This window comes from Paramormyrops kingsleyae, chromosome 2 (genome assembly GCF_048594095.1).
Source record: "Paramormyrops kingsleyae isolate MSU_618 chromosome 2, PKINGS_0.4, whole genome shotgun sequence".
NCBI classification, from domain to species: domain Eukaryota; kingdom Metazoa; phylum Chordata; class Actinopteri; order Osteoglossiformes; family Mormyridae; genus Paramormyrops; species Paramormyrops kingsleyae.
The window spans coordinates 26149694-26171627 of record NC_132798.1 but is presented as its reverse complement, the minus strand read 5'-3'; the positions used below and the strand labels follow the sequence as shown (position 1 = coordinate 26171627).

General features: G+C 39.3%; 2 protein-coding genes across 2 annotated transcripts in view; both read right to left on the bottom strand.

Annotated features, from left to right (window-relative positions):
- The window catches only part of serinc5 (serine incorporator 5), a 31135-nt gene extending 27987 nt beyond the window's left edge, over positions 1-3148 (bottom strand). The window contains exon 1 of the mRNA XM_023803150.2: positions 2737-3148. Within this exon, the coding sequence (XP_023658918.1) occupies positions 2737-2763 (27 nt within the window). The 5' untranslated portion in view covers positions 2764-3148. The remainder of the gene's footprint in view (positions 1-2736) is intronic.
- A 1413-nt stretch (positions 3149-4561) lies between these two features.
- Positions 4562-20951, bottom strand: cdk7 (cyclin-dependent kinase 7). The gene is made up of 12 exons (XM_023803151.2): positions 20807-20951; positions 20235-20294; positions 19834-19867; positions 19025-19092; positions 17019-17087; positions 15196-15306; positions 13908-14026; positions 13568-13667; positions 12932-13018; positions 11323-11472; positions 10088-10232; positions 4562-4842 (listed from the first exon to the last, which is right to left on the bottom strand). Exons 1-12 carry the CDS (start codon positions 20870-20872, stop codon positions 4814-4816), a joined length of 1038 nt encoding a protein of 345 aa, XP_023658919.1. The 5' UTR covers positions 20873-20951; the 3' UTR covers positions 4562-4813.
- Between the last annotated feature and the right edge of the window lie 983 nt (positions 20952-21934).

Sequence of the window (21934 nt, the reverse complement as noted above, 5' to 3'; positions counted from 1 at the left end):
CTAAACCAAAGAAACTGATACATTCAGTTAAAACTATGTCAATGTACAGTTTCTTTGACTAAGGTACAAAATATGTATAAATAAATAGACAATAGCAAGTCTATCTAAATAACCATGGGTTTCATATCATAATAAAATTGTTATTGTATTGGCCACATACTGGATTCTATTCAGAGATGGGTTAATGTTCCACAAAAAAACCATACTTAACATTTTTTAATTGATTCTGTGATGGATTTTGGGTCACAGACAAATAAGAATGCTTCATACAATCTGTCATAGATGAATAGGCTCATTATCAAGAAATGAAGAACAAGAAAGAAAAGCACATTGCTACACATCTAGATTATATCACAAATAGTTTAAAATTTCTAAAATAATCTTGGAATTCAAAACATAACAAAATTGCCAAAGGCTATATGTGTTTGAAAGCAGCCTTTTTCGATCATTCAAATAACACCATTACATCCAAAATTTGCATAAATGAGTCAAACCTGTATTTAAAATATTTTTCACAGAAGGAGGAAGACCATCTTATCAGGCATGTGGGTTGTGTGTACTGCACATTCCATCTTTTTCATTCCACCCTCATGCAAATAATTTGTAACTCTATGAATACCAAACCGGCCATTTATCTGCCACAGTCCAAGGTCCCAACCTGCACATACAATTTGTTTCATTTGAAGAAATCCCATAATATTACTAAAATGGGTGTTGAAATGGTATCATTTATCTCCAGTGTATCTTCATTATTAATCTGTACTGAGCATTTTACACTGAGACAAACCAGTTCCTATGGACTAAGAGTGTTAAGCTGGTGATTTTGTGTTGGTATCATTAGAGATAAGTAAATATATTATACACAAGTCTGACTGAAGATACATCTGAAATTAACCTGCAGAGTAAATAGGAAATGCACCCCACCCTTTTTCCAGTGTGTGTGTGTGGATTATAAACATAATCCACACACACACACACACACACACACACAATGCTAGCAATCACTTCCTCTGTAAGGACTTCAAACTCAATACAGACATAAGATCCCATTTCATAAGGAAAGGGGGGGGGGGGGGGGGGGGGATTCCTAAAACAGACGAATTCTGAGATCACAGTACTCCTGAAAAACACCATCTATCTCCAAAAGAGTTCAGAGCCAGGCTAGCAGTACTGAGCAACTCATAACCCTTTCCAAGCAGACTGCGACAGCATGCTCCCTTGCTAATGTGACGACAGCCCAAAGGACGGGCTGCTACTTCTCCAGTGTCCTGCTGGTCTTTTAGCGTGCTGCTCCTATGCTAACCTAATCCAAACACCACATTTCTTTTAGACTCAACTAAGGAAGTGAAAAGACCACCCGCAGTCAAGAGGAGGAGAAACAACGAAATCCCACTCCAAGAAGAAATGGGTACAACGTAACTTTGCAAAGGAAGTGAGGGAAAGTTAAAAAGCTAATTACTATACTTCAACAGCATCAACTGGCAATTCTGATTAAACGCCAGGGACCTTTGCGTTTAATTAAACGAGTTCCACTATAATATGACGAGCCATTTTTATACTAAGAAACTTATAGCTTACAGACAACTGACAGTGAAAAATAAATTACAAGACACAAGCCAACCTCGCAAAATAACCGTTTATGATAAGAATCTTTACTGTCACAGTGCATAGAGCAGTAATGCTGATGAATGACATTTTACTGCTAAGAAATTTAGCACTATGTCTTGCTGGTATATTCAGTTACTGTGGGAGCTCAGTAAAACAAACCTGGTTTAGAAACTACCCAAAGTAGGTTTGGCAGATGCCCGGACAGGAACGTGGAAGTCAGGGCGCCTCATTAACAGCCATTAACCATAGATCAAAAGCGAAAAGCTGCTACCCGACAGCTTTCCGTGACAGGAAACATTTCTGCACAGCAACTCCCCAAAAGACGGTGAGGCGTTTGAGCTCGCAAATGGCCAGCATTGGATGGAAACACTAAGTGTATTGCATTAATTACAATGAGCACTATGCCTGCGTGAAGATCGAAGGCTTCGAAAATCCCATTGCGTGTCTATGAGGCGAGAAGCAGTAGCGTGATTATCCTGATACCTTAATTATCAGCGCAAATGTGCACCAAGCACGACGAAAACTCGTGGTTGAAATGACTCCCCCTAACAAAACGGACACTCAAAATGTGTTTTATATACAAGCAGTGCAAACTATGCGCAAATAATGACATCAAATAATGATACTTCGCTTTATTCCAACCACAGATTTTGTACCAGAACCATTCCGTGCGTTTTTGTTTTGTTCACAAGATCTATAGATACAGGAGAGGATTAATTGAAAAGCAGCCTAATTTTCCACATTACACCGTGCCCCCAAAAAACAAAGACTGGTGTTTTTATGGGGGAGTAAAGGAGCGCTGCGCGCATCTCCCGGGGCGGCTTTAAGCGTGAGTTTTGCCGGCGTCGGGCTCCGCTCCGGCGGCGGACCGGAGGGGCTGAATCCCGCTGCGTGGCCGCGCTGTGCCCATGTGCCGAAGTGGAAGCCACTCCAGCAGAAGGCACTGCTTATAATCCAGCAAAGGAAGCAACTGATACCGTTATAGAAAATGGTGAGAAATCACTGGCCGATCGATGCCACATTGTAAGCCATGCCATGTACAGCTACTGGTGGCCAGAAAGCGAAATGGTCTGGTGTATGAGAATAAGACAAAAAACAAGTTGAGGTAGCTGGATGTGTAAACCTTACCTGGGAGAGACAGCATGGGGTGCACATCTTGCAGCCGTGAATTAAAATCCCTTTTCAGGACTTAACTTTCGGATTGTTCCCAGGTTCAGCACAAAAGGTTTCTGTCCTGTCCGCCGCACACCGTACGGCAGATGCGTCTCCTACGCTTACGCCAGTGGGTAATGCCTGCCCCTTTTTCTACGAGGTAATGGCGCAGCAGACAGCTGTCCCTTACAAATACAATGGGGGGAAAACAATAGGGATACAGGAACTACGCTGCCTGGACCCCCAATAAAAACAAAGGCACGGAGGTTGGCAGCCCGGAGCGCCCCACGCCGCTACAGCCGCCAGCCCGCAAGCAGCCGGAGACCCGCGATCGGCGATGCCTCCCCACAAAGACGGGAAGCGTGCACGGGATCCAGCCCCCAAACATCACTCCCTTCTTCCTTGATGTGTCAAAAAAAGTGTATTTTCGTTTATTCCAATCAGTTCCGCTGTCGTGGCGTTATTCTGGGTTACAGACGCTTTACATTTAAACGAATTTCTTTAATGCGGTATAAAGCGCAGTTATATTCGTCGCATGTACAAGGAGATAACCTCTTATAGTAATTAGTACCGGTAAGAGTAAACATTCGATACACACTTTTATCATATATAGGCCTAGTCAAAATAGGTTTTCATGAAATATCAGACAGAATATAATAAGGGAAATATAATAAACAAAAGTATAATGCTGACAAAACAGAGATAAATTTCCCAGTAATGCATTCAGAATGAAAACGAAATACCCACTGGAATTATTTACACATTTTTGCTTTTCTTGTCACTTCCTATGTAATATTTCAGGACACATTTGCCTGTGTGTTAGTGACATATATGTAGCTTATTTTGTTCAAACTGGTTTAAAATCCAAGACCTTTTGACATTCCAGGATTAAGAGGTGTTAGGGTCTGGTGATCGAGCTTTGCGAAGCAGCCATGCTTCTTTCTACTGTATATCCTCTGTTGTTTGCGAAGCAGCCATGCTTCTTTCTATATCCTCTGTTGACAACACGACTTCCTGACCTTTACTGTAGCCTATGAGCAACAGACGAAAGCAAACGGGCTGAAGCGCTTTGTTTCCGCCATACTGCAGTATTACGATGCTGGAAGGCAGCCTGGGGTTAAGGCAGCATACCTTACCATCTGGCTTGACTACTGAACGGTAACAGTATTATTCCTAATAAGTCATTATTCACTTTTTCTGTAAACAAGACCAACCATGAAATATGCACAGCATACAAGCTATATTGAAAGAAAACATTTTTAAAAAACTTACAACATACTAAACAAACTTTAACTTGTATGGGAGTTGCACACAACTGACCAAATAATGACTTGTCAGTTTTACTGAACTTGTCATATCTCCACAAGCCTTGTAGGGCGATTTCTAGCACAAGGAACGAAAAGCATGCTGTCCACAAGGAGATAAACTGCCATGTCTGGTGTGCAAAGCCTCACTTGATACAAGGTGGAAAAAGTTACGTGCAAATGAAGTACTGACAGCACATTCCAGCAAATCCCAACGTTATTTTTAATGACTTAATTACTGATAGCCAGCTGTGAACTATCCATACTACTACCTTCACATGGGCATGACTACAACCTGACAAGACACTTTTAGTAAATTCTATAATTGAAAATTGTGTTCATGTGCATATTATATACATGTATCTTAAGGCAACTGTATTGAAAAGGATGCTTTAAAAAAGTTAATAAAAAATATGATCATTGTGAAAGTAAAAGGATATCTCCAATGTTATGTAAACATGATTTTTTTTTACTTTAAGCCCAAATAACAAAACACACTTATTTGCAAACTTTATTCACCTACATTATATACATATGTAAAGCTATAAAACAGAAAACACAAAACAAAACCAATTAACCTTTCTCAGCATACAAAGCCTTGCTCTATGGGCTTGAGTGAAACACAACTGTAGCCATATGGGACTGTCCCCAGATGGACTGCTGAAGAACACTGCCAAGTGGTGAAGGTCACATCAGCATCAGCATCCTCGCCGCCATGGCGATGGAGACTCCATGGCATCATCAGAAGTTCAGAAAATCAACTTCTTCTTCAGGGAACCTGGGGAGATAAAAAAAATAAATAATAAGAACTTCTACTGAAAAAAATATGATTGGAAAAATGAATCTGATGCCTCAGTTCTTCAAATAAAACCTGGGAGCCTCTGTCACCATTGCATGGGTTTCTCTACATATTCCACTGAAAATTTCTCCATTCAAGGATTTTTACATTTTATTTGTTTAGCAGACACTGTTGTCCAGAGTGACATACAAGTGAGGCAAATAGCACATTACAAACATATTTGATAGTGGTTGGAATACAAATACTCACACAACATTTGTAGACTTACATTCGCTACAGGTAAAAATGAAAGAAATACTTAAAGCAGTCATCATAATGCAGTAAGGATACCTTCATAATGCATTATAATGCATGCATAAAGCATTATAAACACGGCTAACTTATAAAAAGGTATAACACATAGTAGTGTTTATTATGCATTATGAATGCTCTATGAAGCTCATCTATAATGCACTATAGATATATTCATAATGCATTATAATGGTCAGTATAAGCCATTGGTCAGTGACTGGTCAGTGCATTAAAGCATTATAAAATAAAAATTAGTACAACATGGTGTCTGCAGAAATCCTGATGTGAAATTCAAGACTTCAGACATTTTTAATACAAATTAAGTCAAACTTTAGACCAAACTAAGTAGAAGTAATGCTTTACCAGAATCAATACCCATATATTTATACTCGTAATAATAATAATAATACATTCAAGTTTGTATTAAAAAAGTCCAACAATTGATGTGTGAATAACAAATCAAACTTTACAAAGCAATGATCAAGGCGTGGATGATTCAATTATGAGAAATCCTCATACCAAGAAACTGCAATAAAAACAGAGGAACAATGGACTTGGATTAAAATATTTAATTTTCCATTCTTCAACATTACTAGCATATAAAGTGGCAGATTTAACAGATTCTTCAAAATCTGAATGATCATTTTCCCATGGTTTGCCACATCAAAGACACTGCCGTAGACACCTAGCTAACATGTTGTGATAGTTGCATACAGCCCATGCAACCCAGCACAAACTGTTAACTTCTGCTCAAAACAACTCACATTAACCGTATCAAACATTATCAAAACCAAGGGGTATACTACGAAGGGAGATTAACATGCACCCATCAAAACCCATTCAATATTCCTTTATTCATATCTCTCTCACACACACAGCCTGGCTTGCTTGAGATTTATACTGTATCTGTGTACAGGTACTAGGGATGAGCCGGTCCACATTTTTTCAGTTCCGGTCCAACTCCGATACACGACTGCCGATACCGATACACAAGCTCTTTTTACTTTAATATGTTAATATAATAAGTACATACGTATACTTCATATTGTATCACCGGCAGGTTTTGAATATCCCGGCATGCTCATGAGCCACTGTAAATAGTCCCAGTGTGTAATTGTTGTAGTAGCACTTATATTCCCTTAGTGTGGCGTTTACCTTCACCAGTGTTGTATGTGTGATCCTGACATGTCCCTAGCCATTGTGGAATGATCCTAGCGTGTGTGAGCTTTCCTGTTTGTCGTGTAACCTCCCTGTCTCTGCTGCATGTGCATCTGTGTTGTTGCTGCTTATTGTGCAGTCCTTCAAAAGGACAACCATAAAGAGCAACTTTGCGCAATTCCACAGCTCCTCGTCTTTATTTGCCGCTCCCATGATGCCTCGGTCTGCCCCGCGCTACAATATACACAAATTAAAGGAATACTCTAACAACACATCAGATCTCAATGGGAAACAATCATGGTGGATATCTATACTGATATGGACTGGGTAACGCGTTAGGAACGAAAGGATGCCACATCGTTTGATGGTAATGAAAATGATCAACCTACAAAGGGCTGAATTCAGACACCCTGAAAAAATAAAAAACTGATACGGCAGGCTAGTCCATTTTGCCAAAATTTCTTTGCAGCCACTCAAAATCGTACTCAGTAGTTTGTATGGCCCCCACGTGCTTGTATGCATGCCTGACAACGTCGGGGCTGCTCCTGATGAGACGACGGATGGTGTCCTGGGGGATCTCCTCCCAGATCTGGACCAGGGCATCACTGAGCTCCTGGACAGTCTGAGGTGCAACTTGGTGGCATCGGATGGACTGAAACATAATGTCCCAGAGGTGTTCTATTGGATTTAGGTCCGGCGAGCATGGGGGCCAATCAATGGTATCAATTCCTTCATCCTCCAGGAGCTGCCTGCATACCCACATGAAGCTGGACATTGTCATACACCAGGAGGAACCCAGGACCCACTGCACCAGCGTAGGGTCTGACAGTGGGTCCAAGGATTCCATCCCGATACCTAATGGCAGTCAAGGTGTCATTGTCTAGCCTGTAGAGGTCTGTGCGTCCCTCCATGGATATGCCTCCCCAGACCATCACTGACCCACCACCAAACCAGTCATGCTGAACAACGTTACAGGCAGCATAACGTTCTCCACGGCTTCTCCAGACCCTTTCACGTCTGTCACATGTGCTCAGTGTGAACCTGCTCTCATCTGTGAAAAGCACAGGGTGCCAGTGGCAGATCTGCCAATTCTGATATTCTATGGCAAATGCCAATCGAGTTCCACGGTGCCGGGCAGTGAGCATAGGGCTCACTAGAGGACATCGAGCCCTAAGGCCATCCTCATTAAGTCTGTTTCTGATTGTTTGGTCAGAGACATTCACACCAGTGGTCTGCTGGAGATCATTTTGTAGGGCTCATCTGGTTCCTCCTTGTACAAAGGAGCAGATACTGGTCTTGCTGACGGGTTACGGATTTCTACAGCACTGTCCAGCTCTCCTAGAGTAACTGCCTGTCTCCTGGAATCTCCTCCATGCCTTTGAAACTGTGCTGGGAGACACAGTAAACCTTCTGGCAATGGGATGTATTGATGCGCCATCCTGTAGGAGTTGGACTGCCTGTGCAACCTCTGTAGGGTCCAGGTATCGCCTCATGCTACCAGTAGTGACTCTGACTGTAGCCAAATGCAAAACTATTGAAAAAACAGTCAAAAAAGATGAGGAGGGAAAAATGACTGTTTTACCACTTCATTGTTGCCCCTCTAGTTCACCTGTTGTTAATTCTATTAAGACTAAAGCAGATAAAACTGATTAACAACCCCCTCTGCTACTTAACTCACCAGATCAATATCCCAGAAGTTTAACTGACTTGATAACGATAACGATAACTAATATTTCCGACTGCAGAGCGGGGGGGTTGCTAGTAGGTGGTTGCCAAACTTGTTAGAGCAGATAAGTGGAATGATGTGCATTGTTTCTTATTCTGTGGAAAATGGAAGACTGCAGGCCAGATTTAATGAAGAATTATAAATATGTCATGGGCCGGTACTTTGAGATCTCATAAGTAACAAATAAGCCAGTGAAATCCCTCCTCCACCACCATGGAAAATGGGTGATCCTTCAATGTAATCATCTCCGTTATTTTAGTAGTTGTGACTTGATGCTATACTCCAATTAAATAGTGTTCCTTTAATTTTTTTTGAGCCGTGTATTATTTAAAACTAGTAAATACAGATGAGAAAATGTACGCCAAAAAATCTTTAATTAGGCTACTAGAAACATACATAATGTACTGTTCCACCATGTTTGTACATCTTATTTTAAGCATTTGAGGCGTTTTCCAGTTGAATTTGAATATCCTCCAAGCGAGTATGTGCAAGTGGCGAATGCTTAAAATGCCCCACAGTTTTTCTCCCATTGGCAAAAGCGTCACTTATCCTTCGTTGCCATTGCAGCTCCTTGTGCATCACAAGCTGTAGTGCGAGTGCAAAACAGCCCGAGCTAGCGACTCCCAAATCATCCATTGCTTTTTGTTGTCTCGCACAATTGCGTGCACTTTGTTCAATGGGATTCTCTACTAAACACTACTCCCACCTCTCAAAACTTTGTTTTTACAAAGTTTGCAAATCGCTGTGCTACTAGTTTCTGCTAATGGTGCTACATACTTCCAGATTGTCACCCTCTCATCTGATTTTCTTACGCTCCTCGTACTGCAAAGGGTATATGCATGATGTCACAGCAGGCGAAAGTAACTGCGCTCACACCCACTGAGTGGCAAATCCGTCAAATAGGTCTGAATTGGCGCCGATACCAATCCAAATATTGGATCAGTGCATCTCTAATAGGTACACAGTACAAAAACATTAAAGAAACAGTTCTTAAAACAGTTTAAACAGAAAACAATTATCATGATTAAAGTTAACACTCATTTCACTGTTTCACACACCAGAGGGGGCATTTCTGAGGTAGCAATACAACATCTCACAAAGTAGGCCATGTGTTCCTTATTGTGAACCAATTGTATTTAACTCTAATTTTGAATATAACAGGCCTAATGCAGTCCATTTTTAAGTACAAGTTGTCCGTTAGTCAGACACTCTTAACCTGGAGACATACTGTACTGAAAATTCGATGTTAAACCCCAAGTAATCCGGCTAAGCCAGGTGAACTGACTTCATAGTATTCCCCTTAACAATCGATCACATTTAAACTTAAATGAAATATTTTTCAACATTAGACTAGAATATGTTTATGACCTCAAAAAATTAAGACTTAGTGAATTTAAATGTAAGACTTTTTTAAGGCCCTATCAAATTTAACACTTAAGATTTTTTAATACCTTGGGGACACCCTATATAAAAACAAGCTTATTATGACTGTTCCAGAGAAAAATGTACACACTTGAAATCAATTAGTAAATTCATCTTTCATTTGGAAGAAAAGCATTACGCTAGGGAAAACCCAGAGTAACCTACATATGTGTTTAACTATTTGACCAAAGACCCTCTATAATAAAGTTCCCCAGTTATGTGAAATGTAGCAACAGATCCAAAAAAAAAAAAATAGGGTGCAATCCTTGTTCCAGAAATACTGTGAAGGACACCAATGACTCTCCTCCCAGAAAACTAATATTGTTGCATAAAAGCCACCCATTTGTGGCTGTGAGGGGACCTTTTTAAATGAAAAGTTAAATGAAAGGTTTGGTTTTTCCGTTTATAATTAAAACTTTGTGTTGACTAAACTAGCAGAACGTTCAAAGCATATGCTGTATCTGTCCATCAGTAGGCAGTGTTTAACATAGAGAATTACCACAGTAACATTTACACAGCAACGCCCCCCCCACTCATATACCCAAAAATAGCTTGTGGGAAGGGGTGTGGCCAATGAAATTTCTGTCCTCAATAGCAGGTAAGGAGTGAGGAGAGTCTTCTTTTTACCGTGTTCTGTGGAATCTCGCTTTCTCTTGATGCCGATGGTGAAGTTCTCCTTCTCCTTCAGGGCTTCAGCGGAGGAGTTAGGTCGGGGGAGCTGTGGACCAGGGGTTGGGCCGGGCCTATTGCTGAAGTACTTCTTCTTCAAGGCCTGCAAGGAAACTGAATCCGTCAAACTGACCTGAAGTATTAAAAGGTTCAAAATCTGCATATAACAAAATCACTAGGTGCTCAGTGGGACTGTTGCGAGACTCTTCTCAATTTCCAAATACTGCACCAATTCATCATATCCAACAAGCAGCAATAGAGACCCTGTGCTGTCACACAAATTTAAACACACTTAGGAATTTTCTTTGGCCAAAAGAGGAATTGGCAAAACACTTTTTCACAGATCATTTTTCACAGTGAAGAACATAAGACATTTTAGATGATATATAGCTGTTCTAAGAGCAAAAAGAACAGAATTATAAACCGACTTTTCTGCACACAGTTAAAAAGATTCTTCTGAAGGGCATGACCAAGATTTTTGACTCATCGCCCTGTGAACATAAGCAGCACCAGAAAGGAGGGAGGACAGATTTAACAAACAATAATAGTTCAGTTACAAAGAATAAATCTGACAAACAGCGGTCTGATGACTCAGAGGAGTACAGACATCCTTAGAAATATGGAGGGGTTGGTAGCTTTATGGAAAGTGTGGATTATTATTAAATCATCCCCAGATGTACTTCTGAGACTTCATGTGAAAAACACACAAAAGGACAGTAAAGTTGCTCAGTGGACACCTTGTGTTGCATCACACTTCCAAGTTCATGGCATTAAAAACCAAAACCAGCTGTATGTGTGCGTGTACACATATGCAGGGATTCTCAGGTCATGATGATTCATGATTACTCATCCTGCATTCCTGTTGTCACATGACAGGTCACATGAGACCTTGCCCATTGGCATGTCTCAGCAGTGACAGTGAAAGGCCCAATCCCACAAACATGGCTTAATCAGGGACCAGGCCTTGCAGATGGAGCAGGCCCAAGAGCTGCAGAATCCTGCACAGGGCTTGTTGGGTGGAGACACTTCCTCTAGCAGTGCTTACGAGGTCACAGTGGTGCTGTTTGCGAAACAGCTTCTTCAGAATCACACCCATCACATACCATAGCAAGGTCCCAAAACATTCCTCTGTGATCTCATGGTCAGAAGCCTATCTAGAATAGGAACAGGGTGATCAGAGGGGCAAGCATTACCTGCATGGCCGTGATGCGGGTGCATGGATTGAACGTGAACAGGCCCCGCAACAGTTCCAGAAGGTCATCACTGGCAGCACTAAAAATGTGCTCCAGAGGAGTCCCTGGAAACAGCTTGAATGATACGTAGTCTGGAAGGCTGCTCATCCCCTGTAAACAACAGCATCAAGCTCGCAGATGAGTTACAGGACAATGATCTTGGGTCACATCTTCTACTTCTACTTCTTTGACTTCCTCCTCTGGCCCCTGGAGGATGGGCTCCCACTTAGAGTCTGGTTCCTCCCAAGGTTTCTTCCTCCTAGGGAGGTTTCCCTCGCCTTTGGTTTGCTCACTGGGGGCTTTGGGCAGGGATAAAGCATTTTGAGACGATATAACGACATAACAAGCGCAGAAAATGCCTTTGGACTGCAAAAGGAAGACTAGAGCATCCGCATATCATGAGGATAATAGGCAAACACAACAGGCACTAAGCAGAGTGGGATCTGACTCCCAATATGTGGAGGTGGGAGGCTACAGGGCCACCTAAAAGAGGTGTAAAGTGTTGCCCGCAATGTGATTTGATTATGATTATTTCAATATCCTAAATTCAAACTTCTAATTACAGTGGAAAAAAACAGAAATATGACCATGGGAACCTAACTACACACTATTAACAGCATACAAAGAATGCTGAATCTCAGAACATGAACTGCACAGACAAAAAAAGGAAGTGCTTTCATGTAGGCTAACTGACGTGGAAATTTTGACCGATAACGATAACTAATATTGCCGACTGCGGGGGGGGGGGGGGGGATGATGTGCATTGTTTCTTATTCTGTGGAAAATGGAAGACTACAGGCCAGATTTAATGAAGAATTATAAATATGTGATGGGCCGGTACTTTGAGATCTCATAAGTGACAAATAAGCCAGTGAAATCCCTCCTCCACCACCATGGAAAATGGGTGATCCTTCAATGTAATCATCTCCGTTATTTTAGTAGTTGTGCCTGGTGTAAATTTTGAAAACTGATAAAGTTTAAATATCGGCTGAGAATGGCAGTCAGGACTAACACATCGGACCGATACAAATATCTTGATTTTTAACAAACATCAATGTTATATTAATGTTAACTGATATATAAAACACTTTTTGCTTAGCTAGCTAGTTAGCTACCTCAGAGTGTTAATCATTGCTACCATAGCTAGCAACAATCATAACGTTTTTCACTGCTAAAAGGCCCCCCCTTTAGTAGTGGGAGGTGTTTCCCAAAAGCATTGCAGTGCAGAGATGATCACCGTAGCACAAAGATAATCAGCTAGTGCCTCCTTTATGAATATTATTAAGTCTTACCTGACATCCTAAGTTTTGGAAAAGCACGTGCCGACCCTGCTACTTTGCATGCCTACCTGCAGTGCGAGAATTAGAGCACACGACCCCGAAGCAGAAGCATCTTCTAAGTAAGGAGGATTACAACTGATTCTAACATGACAGATCGAAGCAGCTGAATCGGCACCTTCATAATCGATTCATCACGATGCGTCGATGCATCTTTACACCCCTGCTACCAACTGAGCCATCATAAGTACCATGTAGTTTATTTTGTAAGTAAACCCCACCCAGCCCCTTACCGGCCAAGTCTCTTCTGTCGGCGTGCCAAGTGCTTCAAATATTTTAGTCAGCTGATCCAGGTCTGAATCCCCAGGTAGAAATGGTATCTAATTCATAAACAGACAGCATGCTTAAATAACTACTTATATCAATATACATTATTTGTAAAAGCTTTTAAAAGAATGCTATGTATATTATGATTATTATACTATGTTGTTGTTTAGAATGCCTTACATTACATTTAAGACCTTGGGAAAAAATTGGTCTATGAGTTAGCAAAGTAATATATGGACAGCGAATGAAGTGTGTATCCGAATAAATATTCCTCAATTTCTCACTTCTTTTTACTTGAAAGACACCATTCAGAAAGAGTCGGGGATGAACACACGGTGTGTCTTGCACTCTCCGCATGTTGTAATCTATCGGATCAGCGATCCTGAACGGTACTGCATCTGTGAGCCCCCCAGGTGGTACATAAAGATTTATTGGGGGGGTAAATCGGAAGCATTCATGGGATAGAAGATGGCCTGCACCTACTTGCTATATACAGAATGAGCACAATAACATGGGGAACATGGCCACTCCCACTGAGACCAAGGTTCAAGCTTAACTCCACCTTACACTAAACACTAAAAAGACAAACCATGAAGCCTCACCCTAAGAAGCAGCTCGGCAAGAATACAGCCAACGGCCCACATGTCCACCCCAACGCCATACATCCTGGCACCGAAGAGGAGCTCTGGGGCACGATACCACCTGAAGTCAGGAGGAAAAGTGTTTGGAAACATTGGCTCAATCCAAGTATCTCGCTGCATTTGGCACCAAACATCCCCATTCATTTAAATTATTGGTAGAATAAGAGATAGATAGAATGCGACTACCACAACAACCACTACTACTATTAACAACCACTACTACTATTAACAACAACAACAACAACAACCACTACTACTACTACTATTAACAACAACAACAACAAAGTTATTTCAGTTATACCTTGTGACAACTTGATGCGTGTAAACTCTGTTCGGGCTTCCAAACGCCTTTGCCAAACCAAAATCAGCAAGCTTAAGGACTCCATTCTCATCCAGAAGTAGGTTATTAGGCTTCAAGTCCTTAATTGGAAAAAAATATATATATAAAATCATTCATGGGCAAGTTTTTATTTTTACATTGTATAAAAATCATTTCCAGTACAAACAGTTGGTCATGTGAAATTAAGTCTGCTGTAAGACATTTTGTTGAGTTCTGAGAATATGAGTGTGAAATATTCTGGCATTTTCTTTTTTTATGAAAAGACTCTTCAGGTTTTTCTGTTTTCAAAGCATATTGTGAATTGCTACTGATTTTCCTTGACTTGGCTGAACCACAAGCAGACAAAGCATTCAAAGGATCCTTGTAGAGAAAACCTATGTGGGAGTGGGCAAAGATACATGGGATTGGGTGAAAGCATCAAATAGTTTGGCCCGCGATACATCAGCAAGCAGTGCCAGAAGCTGACAGCCACAGTTTACAAAGAGCTGATATTTACAGTACGACTGCCATTCAGTCTGTCATTAGCTTTCTCATTAGGAAATTCCTTATCCATACTGTGCTTTGTTGTTTTGTTATCTGTATATTTTATTCTATGTAAGAATATTTGAGATTCTGAAAAGCACAATGCAAATAAAATGTGTCATTATTATTAAAAGAAATATAGTGTACTACAGCGGTAATACACAACTTTGTTGAGATTGATTATAGTAGTTTTTAAGGACAATCAGACCTACAGCATAGGCATGTGCTGCAAACATAATGACTACGCAGACTTAAGTCATCGGTGTTAGGAGGTATTTTTTAAAGCAGTAGCTAGTAACAAACTGGTCAACACAGTGCAAAGCCCAACCAATGTGTGACAATCCAATTGAAAGGATGCCCAATTCAACACCAGGCCCTACATACTTTTATACAGTTAATTAATTGCCCTTAATTTTTTAATTCTTGCACTGACAAACCACTAAATTAATGTTTACTGGGAAGCTTTCAACCTTGGTCCTATTTTAGCTGATAGGTTGCCACAGCTATTGCAAAACCTGCAAGAAATTCTACACTTTTAGGAAGCAGAACATTGGTAGGATTCAGGCCATTTTAAGAAGATTGATCAAATTAAACATGAACCAGGAACTGACTGAAGCGGCACATACATCAACAGACTGGTCTTAAATTATTATGTTTACAGGTAAACCAGCATGATCTAGCAATCATAGGTGTTTTTTGCTGATGCAAGACCAGCCCTGCGTCTTACCCTATGTAAGATCCAGTGCTGATGCAAATACTCAAGGCCCTGAAGAGTCATCAGGATGTAGGCCTTGATGTTAGCTGGGGTCAGCACCAAACTGGTGTCTTTAATGATCACCTGGAAGAGATGCAGTACTGTCAATTAATTATATGGTCACTTGTATGACTGAGTCCATGTTGAAATAACAGGTGTTTATTTCCACCAAAAAAAAAATCAACAAACCTAATACAGTAATGTCTACTGCTCTATTTCATATTAATATACAAGTAATAAAATAAATCACTTAAAATGTGACAGTATGTTGATGGGAGTTTGCGCATTTTATCTATGCTTATGTTCATATTCCATAAAAGTGATGTATCAGTTGGACTTTCCACAAACTATGTAACAATCACAAATTATGTAAAGGAATTTTGTTTCAGTGCAATTCCTGTGGACCTGACATACTCACTGTACACTCTACAACTTTCTGTGCACTTAAAACTTGTTTAAAACTTTAAAAGCAAAAAATATTCGAGAGAAAAAAAAAATGTGACGTCAGTCCAGTCCAAGTGTTAACTGCGTCAAGCATTTTGCCTTTTCGTAAAACCAAAAGCATAGCTTCTTGTTTTCACGTAGCACACTGACAAACAGAGAAAACATCCACTTAGGCCTTACAGAAAATATTTAAAACGCCTCGAGGCAACATTATCTGAAATTTCGATTACAAACTGATCTGCACACAGCCTTACAATGTAGACTAAATCTGCTTTGCAATATGTTAAGATGGAAGAAAGAAAATAATTACTATTATGTTTTTAATCTCAGACTTAGCAGCAGCAAAGGGAGTCAGTCTGATGTAATTTTTTTCTTAATGATAAAACTATACAGGTCGAGGAGGAGACATAGAGTGGAATTACCTGGGTGCTACCCACCATGCTTATGTGGGCCAGAAACACACAGGGCAGACAAACAGCCTGCTTAGACTATACTATCAGAATCAGAATCAGAAAAACTTTATTTATCCCGGAGGAAATAAATTCCAAACACTAAAACTCCTTTGTTTGTGTGCTTACTTCCCCCTTCAGAATGTTATTGCAGCTGAGAAAATGCATGGGACTGCATAAGAATGTGATGAGTCAAGGTAAGGAGAAGTCTGAGGCCACCTGGAGGAGATTATGACGGAAGGACATAAGGGGAAGATAACAGGCACAGACGATATCACTAACGTTTTCTACAAGGCTTCATTACAAGGCAGTACTAATAAGAGCAAAACACTTAACCTCTAAATGAAAAAAATCTACAGGCCAAAAAACATTCTCTTTAAAGATATACACTTTTCAGAGGCCAACTGCGAAAGCAAAACACTGACCTCTGACTTTTCACATGTTCACCTTTAACTGGCTGGTTTTTATACTGAGAACCACAAAATACACAAGCCAAGCTCCAAAATCACGAAACATACTCTGTGCATAAAGCAGATTTGGATTCTGGCTGGAAATCTGATCATATCAAAACAATTCAGCAGCAGCTTAGCAAATATACCAAAATGCACCCGAGCACAGCGAAATTAAACCATTTTCTCAGCTGTGCTCAGTCCCCTCCTCTCAGTGAGAACACCCACCAAACAGCTGAAAAAATACTTAGAGCAAGGTGACGCTTTGAACCCAGGGTTTTAAACACAGCTGGATGGAAGGAAGAAGACACTGTGTGTCCAAGCAGAGATGCAGACAAGAAATGCTACAGCCCAATTAGGGTTCATGTGAGATGCAGCAGTCAAATCAATCCAGATTGGCCCAGATGGAAGACGCCCATAGCAAGGTCCCAGTGATCACGTTGCAGGCACGTACCTCCAGATCTGTCTCCATGTAGTCAAACACCAAGCTGATGTTGGATTTGTGCCCAAAAGCATCTAAGAGCTTAGACAGAGAGAAATAAAAAACATTTAAAATGATGTACTTTCTTTTTTTTTTTATTATGTGTTTCTTTTTAAGATTCAAACTAATAGTCCATTCCCTGCAAATTTGTATTGTCTCAATATTTCTCAGAAAAGGGAATGCAAGATCAAAGAGGGAATCTTAAATTAAATTCTGGAAAACTATTTTCGGTGCCAGCTTCATGCTAACTGAAGCCCAAGCCTACTGTATGAAGAAGGATATGATATAATACCAAGCCAGACAAGCCGTTTAGAAACCAAATAGCAATTTAAAAAGGTCAGTTTCTGGTGTTGTGCCCTGCCGCTGAAAAGAAGCTAAAATATGCAGTAAACATGGACAGAGATGCTGAGTACAATTCAATCTTGAAAAAATATTTATCACTAACATGTTAAGTCAGTTAATCAGTAAGAAATATTTTTGCAACTAATTATCTTTGAATCTAATTTTTATAAATGCAAATGTAACAATTTAAAAATATTTCCATTTAACATAAAGAAATTGACTACAGTATCCTATTTCTGTCAAAATGCCAAAATGTTCAAAAAGGTCTATAGTGCCACCTACTGGATTAAGAGTAGCAAGTGAAAGACATGCCTCAGATGATTTCTGTGATCTAACAATTATGATAACCAAAAGCTCCCAATTAATTCCAAAAAAACAAAATTAAACTCATGAGGAGACACATATTATTTTTATAATACAGTCATATACATTTCTTACTGCCAATCAATAGTAAAAGTTTTGCCTAGAAAACATAAACATGGGATCACTAGGAAGATGCTTTAGTAGTAGTGCACTTTAAAAGATTAAGGTACAGTAGCACTTCTGAAAATATAAAATCTTAAGCATACTTGATCCAAGCACAGGCATTACTGCATTATCAGGTCTTTCAAACTTTATAAATTACTGGTAGCCCTTCAGACAGGCATTCTTAAGAGTTTGGTAGCCCAAAATTAATGATTAGCCCAAATAAAAAAAGACCATGTTTGAATGTATATGTACTTAAGAAAGCAATAAGAAGGGAAAAAATGATGTGGAAACATTGTGATCCTTTCCTGTTAGACAAACCAGATATTATGTAGGACAGAGTCATCATTAACTGGGCACTAGCAGCAAACTTGGGACAAACTAGTCTGTCAGCATCACAGACATCAAGGGAGGAAAGCAAAAGGGAAACAGCTCCTCAAACAGTCCCTGCAGCTGCATATCCAGGGTTTTGTGAAATAAATTGATCGGCAATTTGCCTTTGAAGCACATTCACTGATGTGCGATAAAGCCAGATGTTATAATAGCAATGACAACAGGCACAACAGTATATCCTTAACGTTACAGCACACAGCAATGTAATCGCTTTATGTTACCAATACATGACCAAAATAATTCGCCAAAAAAATATCTAGTAATAAATTATGAATAGTAAGCACAAGATTTATACTTGTACTTAATGACGAATACAGCAAAACACACCAAAATATTCATCCATACTTTTTCCTCCTCAGTTTTTGTACATTAATTACATAAGTAACAGTTAAAAAAAAAAAAAGTTGTATGTGTAGATTATATTTCTGTCGGAACAAAAATTGCATGCTTTTTTAACAGAATACTTCTGGCAACTTTTACTTTGACACCAAATTTTCCATTTGAGAATGAATTTTCCGTCAGTGGTGTCACTGGAACATCCTGGGACAATCAAGTTTTCCTGACAAGCTACCAAAACGTACCAACACCCTGCCTGATGGGAAAACTAGATGTCCTGGGATGTTGGACTACTGATGAGCCCTGGTTGCAACAATTCAAACATCAAACACATTATACTATGATAATTAAAATCCATTTTTGGAAATTGACTGGGAAATAATTATTATATTTGTTTAAGCTGCTGATTCTTAGTGATTGAAGAGTTAAATTTTCAAACTTACCCCAATGATGTTGGGGTGACTCAGCTCTTGCAGCAGCTTGATTTCACGAAGGGCAGTTCTATTAATTCCTAAAAGAAAAAAACATTTCATATGAGAAACATGGATGACCTGTAACAAAATAAAAGTAAGTATAAAGATTATCTGACAGATAAGTAAACATACAGCATTAATAAATCATACATCTTGTTACACTGATCGATTGTCTATCGTGGGTTATTTGCAATAAAGTTGAATTAAAGCCTTTTTCTGCTTAAGCACTGAAAAGCACTTTTGAGTTGCATGTGTTCCCTCCCCATCAGCGCAGTCACGCCCATGGGGAGGGAACACATGCAACTCAAAAGTGCATAACTTTTTCAATGCTTTTTTAAAGTACTTGATGGGAGAATAGTCCTCTATGTGTGAAATATTTGATTCTTGTAAAAGTCACTATGGAACTGTCCACCACATCATGCAAGAGTGTCCCCACTGCATGATGAAACTAGTCATCACCTCACCTTCCAACAGGAGTCAAACGGTAGACTAATGTTTGAAAACCTTCTTAATGTAACATCATTGATGAAAAAAGTGAGTGAATAGTACAACAAGGGACAAGGTTGGTGGTGTTGAGGGACTAATCTTACAGATATGAAAACGGACCTAATCGTTTAAAAAATATCAGTTTGACCGATGACTGATACATACATATAATGGTAGAATTAAACATGCGGGTAACAGCTATGAAAAAAATGAATTTACTGAATCTTGTACAGTGTTCTGGTAGCCAGTAGTCTGGAAACAAACTGGAAATCAAACCAACAAGAATCACTTACCATCCTTAGCCTCTGCTCTGTGACCAACTTTAATCTGTAATTAAAAAAAAAGTTAATGAAATGTGGTTTACACTACCATTTCCCTCGTCCTTAAATGAAAAATGACCCAGCTGGAAAATCTAGGGAACATGTGCAAATTTTCTTTTAGTAAATAGTGAAGCATGCAGTAATGAGTATCGCAAAAAAATAGATCTGAAAAATACTGATGCACATATTAGACAAAATTAGGCAATAATCTTATTTGACTGATTCCATTTAAGGTACCAGTCGCAATGCCTTTTAAAAACGAATATTCTTTAAATACTCCCTAAAGCATTCCAGTTGAATAAAAAATCTCTTAACTTCATTATTAGATACAATCATAAACATAGTCCATTGGTACAAATAGGATAAAGCATTACCTTCTTTATAGCAACTATGGTGTTTGTATTCTTATCCCGGGCTTTGTATACAGTGGCAAACTGTGAATGAAGCACACATGCAACATGAATACTTTTATGACCATAGCATACAGAAGCATTCTGATAAAAACGAATAGCCACACCATTAAAATATCTCCATCAAAAAATAGGTAACACTGAAAGCACTGTGACTTTGTCTAAGCAGCTGGACAAAAATACAATAACCCTAATTGAACCAACTACTGAGCAGACCAGTACAAACCAAAACTCAGAAAACCAATCCAATTATATTTTTCCAAGAATATTTTATATAGGATTTTTCATATTTAACGCACATTTCAGAATCGACTAATCTTATTTACATAAGTGAAATACACGTAGTTCACAGTGTCTGCAGCTGTGTCTGCAACTCCAGTGCAGTGCCCAATTATGAGACGAGCCATCAAGTCTGTTATATAAATGATGTAGAGGAGCTAATACAATCCACTAGGGCAACGCTCCTATCTCAAAGTAAACACGGGCGTATGCTGCTTGATATCCAGACAAACTGAAGTCAAAAAAGCACACATTACCTGACCCTCGCCAAGAAAATCAAGCTTTTCATATCGTTTTGTTCTGGACTTAGAATCGAGCGCCATGACCACCACTTCTAAATGACAGGAAACATAACTTCCTACGAGTGTGTTAAAGCCCCATCTCTACTTCCGGGTTAGAGGACTATCGTTCTCTATTTAAATACCGATTGTGCGCTTTTCCTTTAAGGGCAGCGTCTTTTCATGTCGGTCAGGTGTTAAAGAAGGGACAAAACTGTACACGTGCTGTTATGTGTTAACCAATATAGTAATGGTAGTCATGAATTACGGTTCATAACTTTATATGTGCGAGAAGCAGGGCAGTTGTGGTCGAGATTAGTGAATTAGTGAACATCGTTAAACTAGTATACGACGTAACGGGCTTGGAAATATGTGGAGCACACGCACATATACATTCTTTTTAAAGATCGCTGTTTTGTAATAAGTCCATTATAAAAATAATATATGCAACACATCCTAAATTCAAATTTCAGACGGGTTTCACTTCAAATTCCGAGGAAAAAATACATTAAGATACACTTTTCTATGGTGTACGTTCCAAACAGCAAATATTTAGGAATATATATATCGAATGAACTCTGGTTAATATAGAATGAATGAAATTGAACAAATATGTATGTAAAATTAATCCTGGTTTGTCTAACGACTATTTTTTCTATGGATTAATCTATCGACTATCGATTGGTCGATTAATCTAAACGATTAATTTTCCTTCAGAAAATCAAACAGACCATTTAATATATATATTTTTTGACTACAACAAACTTATTGCAGGGCTTATACATAATGGAAGCTGGCTTTTTGGCACTATACGGGTATTATTTTCGCCCACAATTCCACAAGCAAATTAGTAGTATGCTGTATAGCGACTTTACATGACAGTTTAAGGTTCGGTTTATTGAGCATAATTCACCATATACTACCAAGTCTATTTGTGGTTATGTTGTTCATGAATACTTAATGTATAATCTATAATTGGCTATCTATATCTTAGCCCAGGTTGCGATTGACCTATTGGAATTAGTGTTCATCTTCACGTGATGGGATTGTTCTGGGAAAATAATTCCGTTTTTTTATATTCTGTGGTAGCGGGTTAATAAAGGAGGG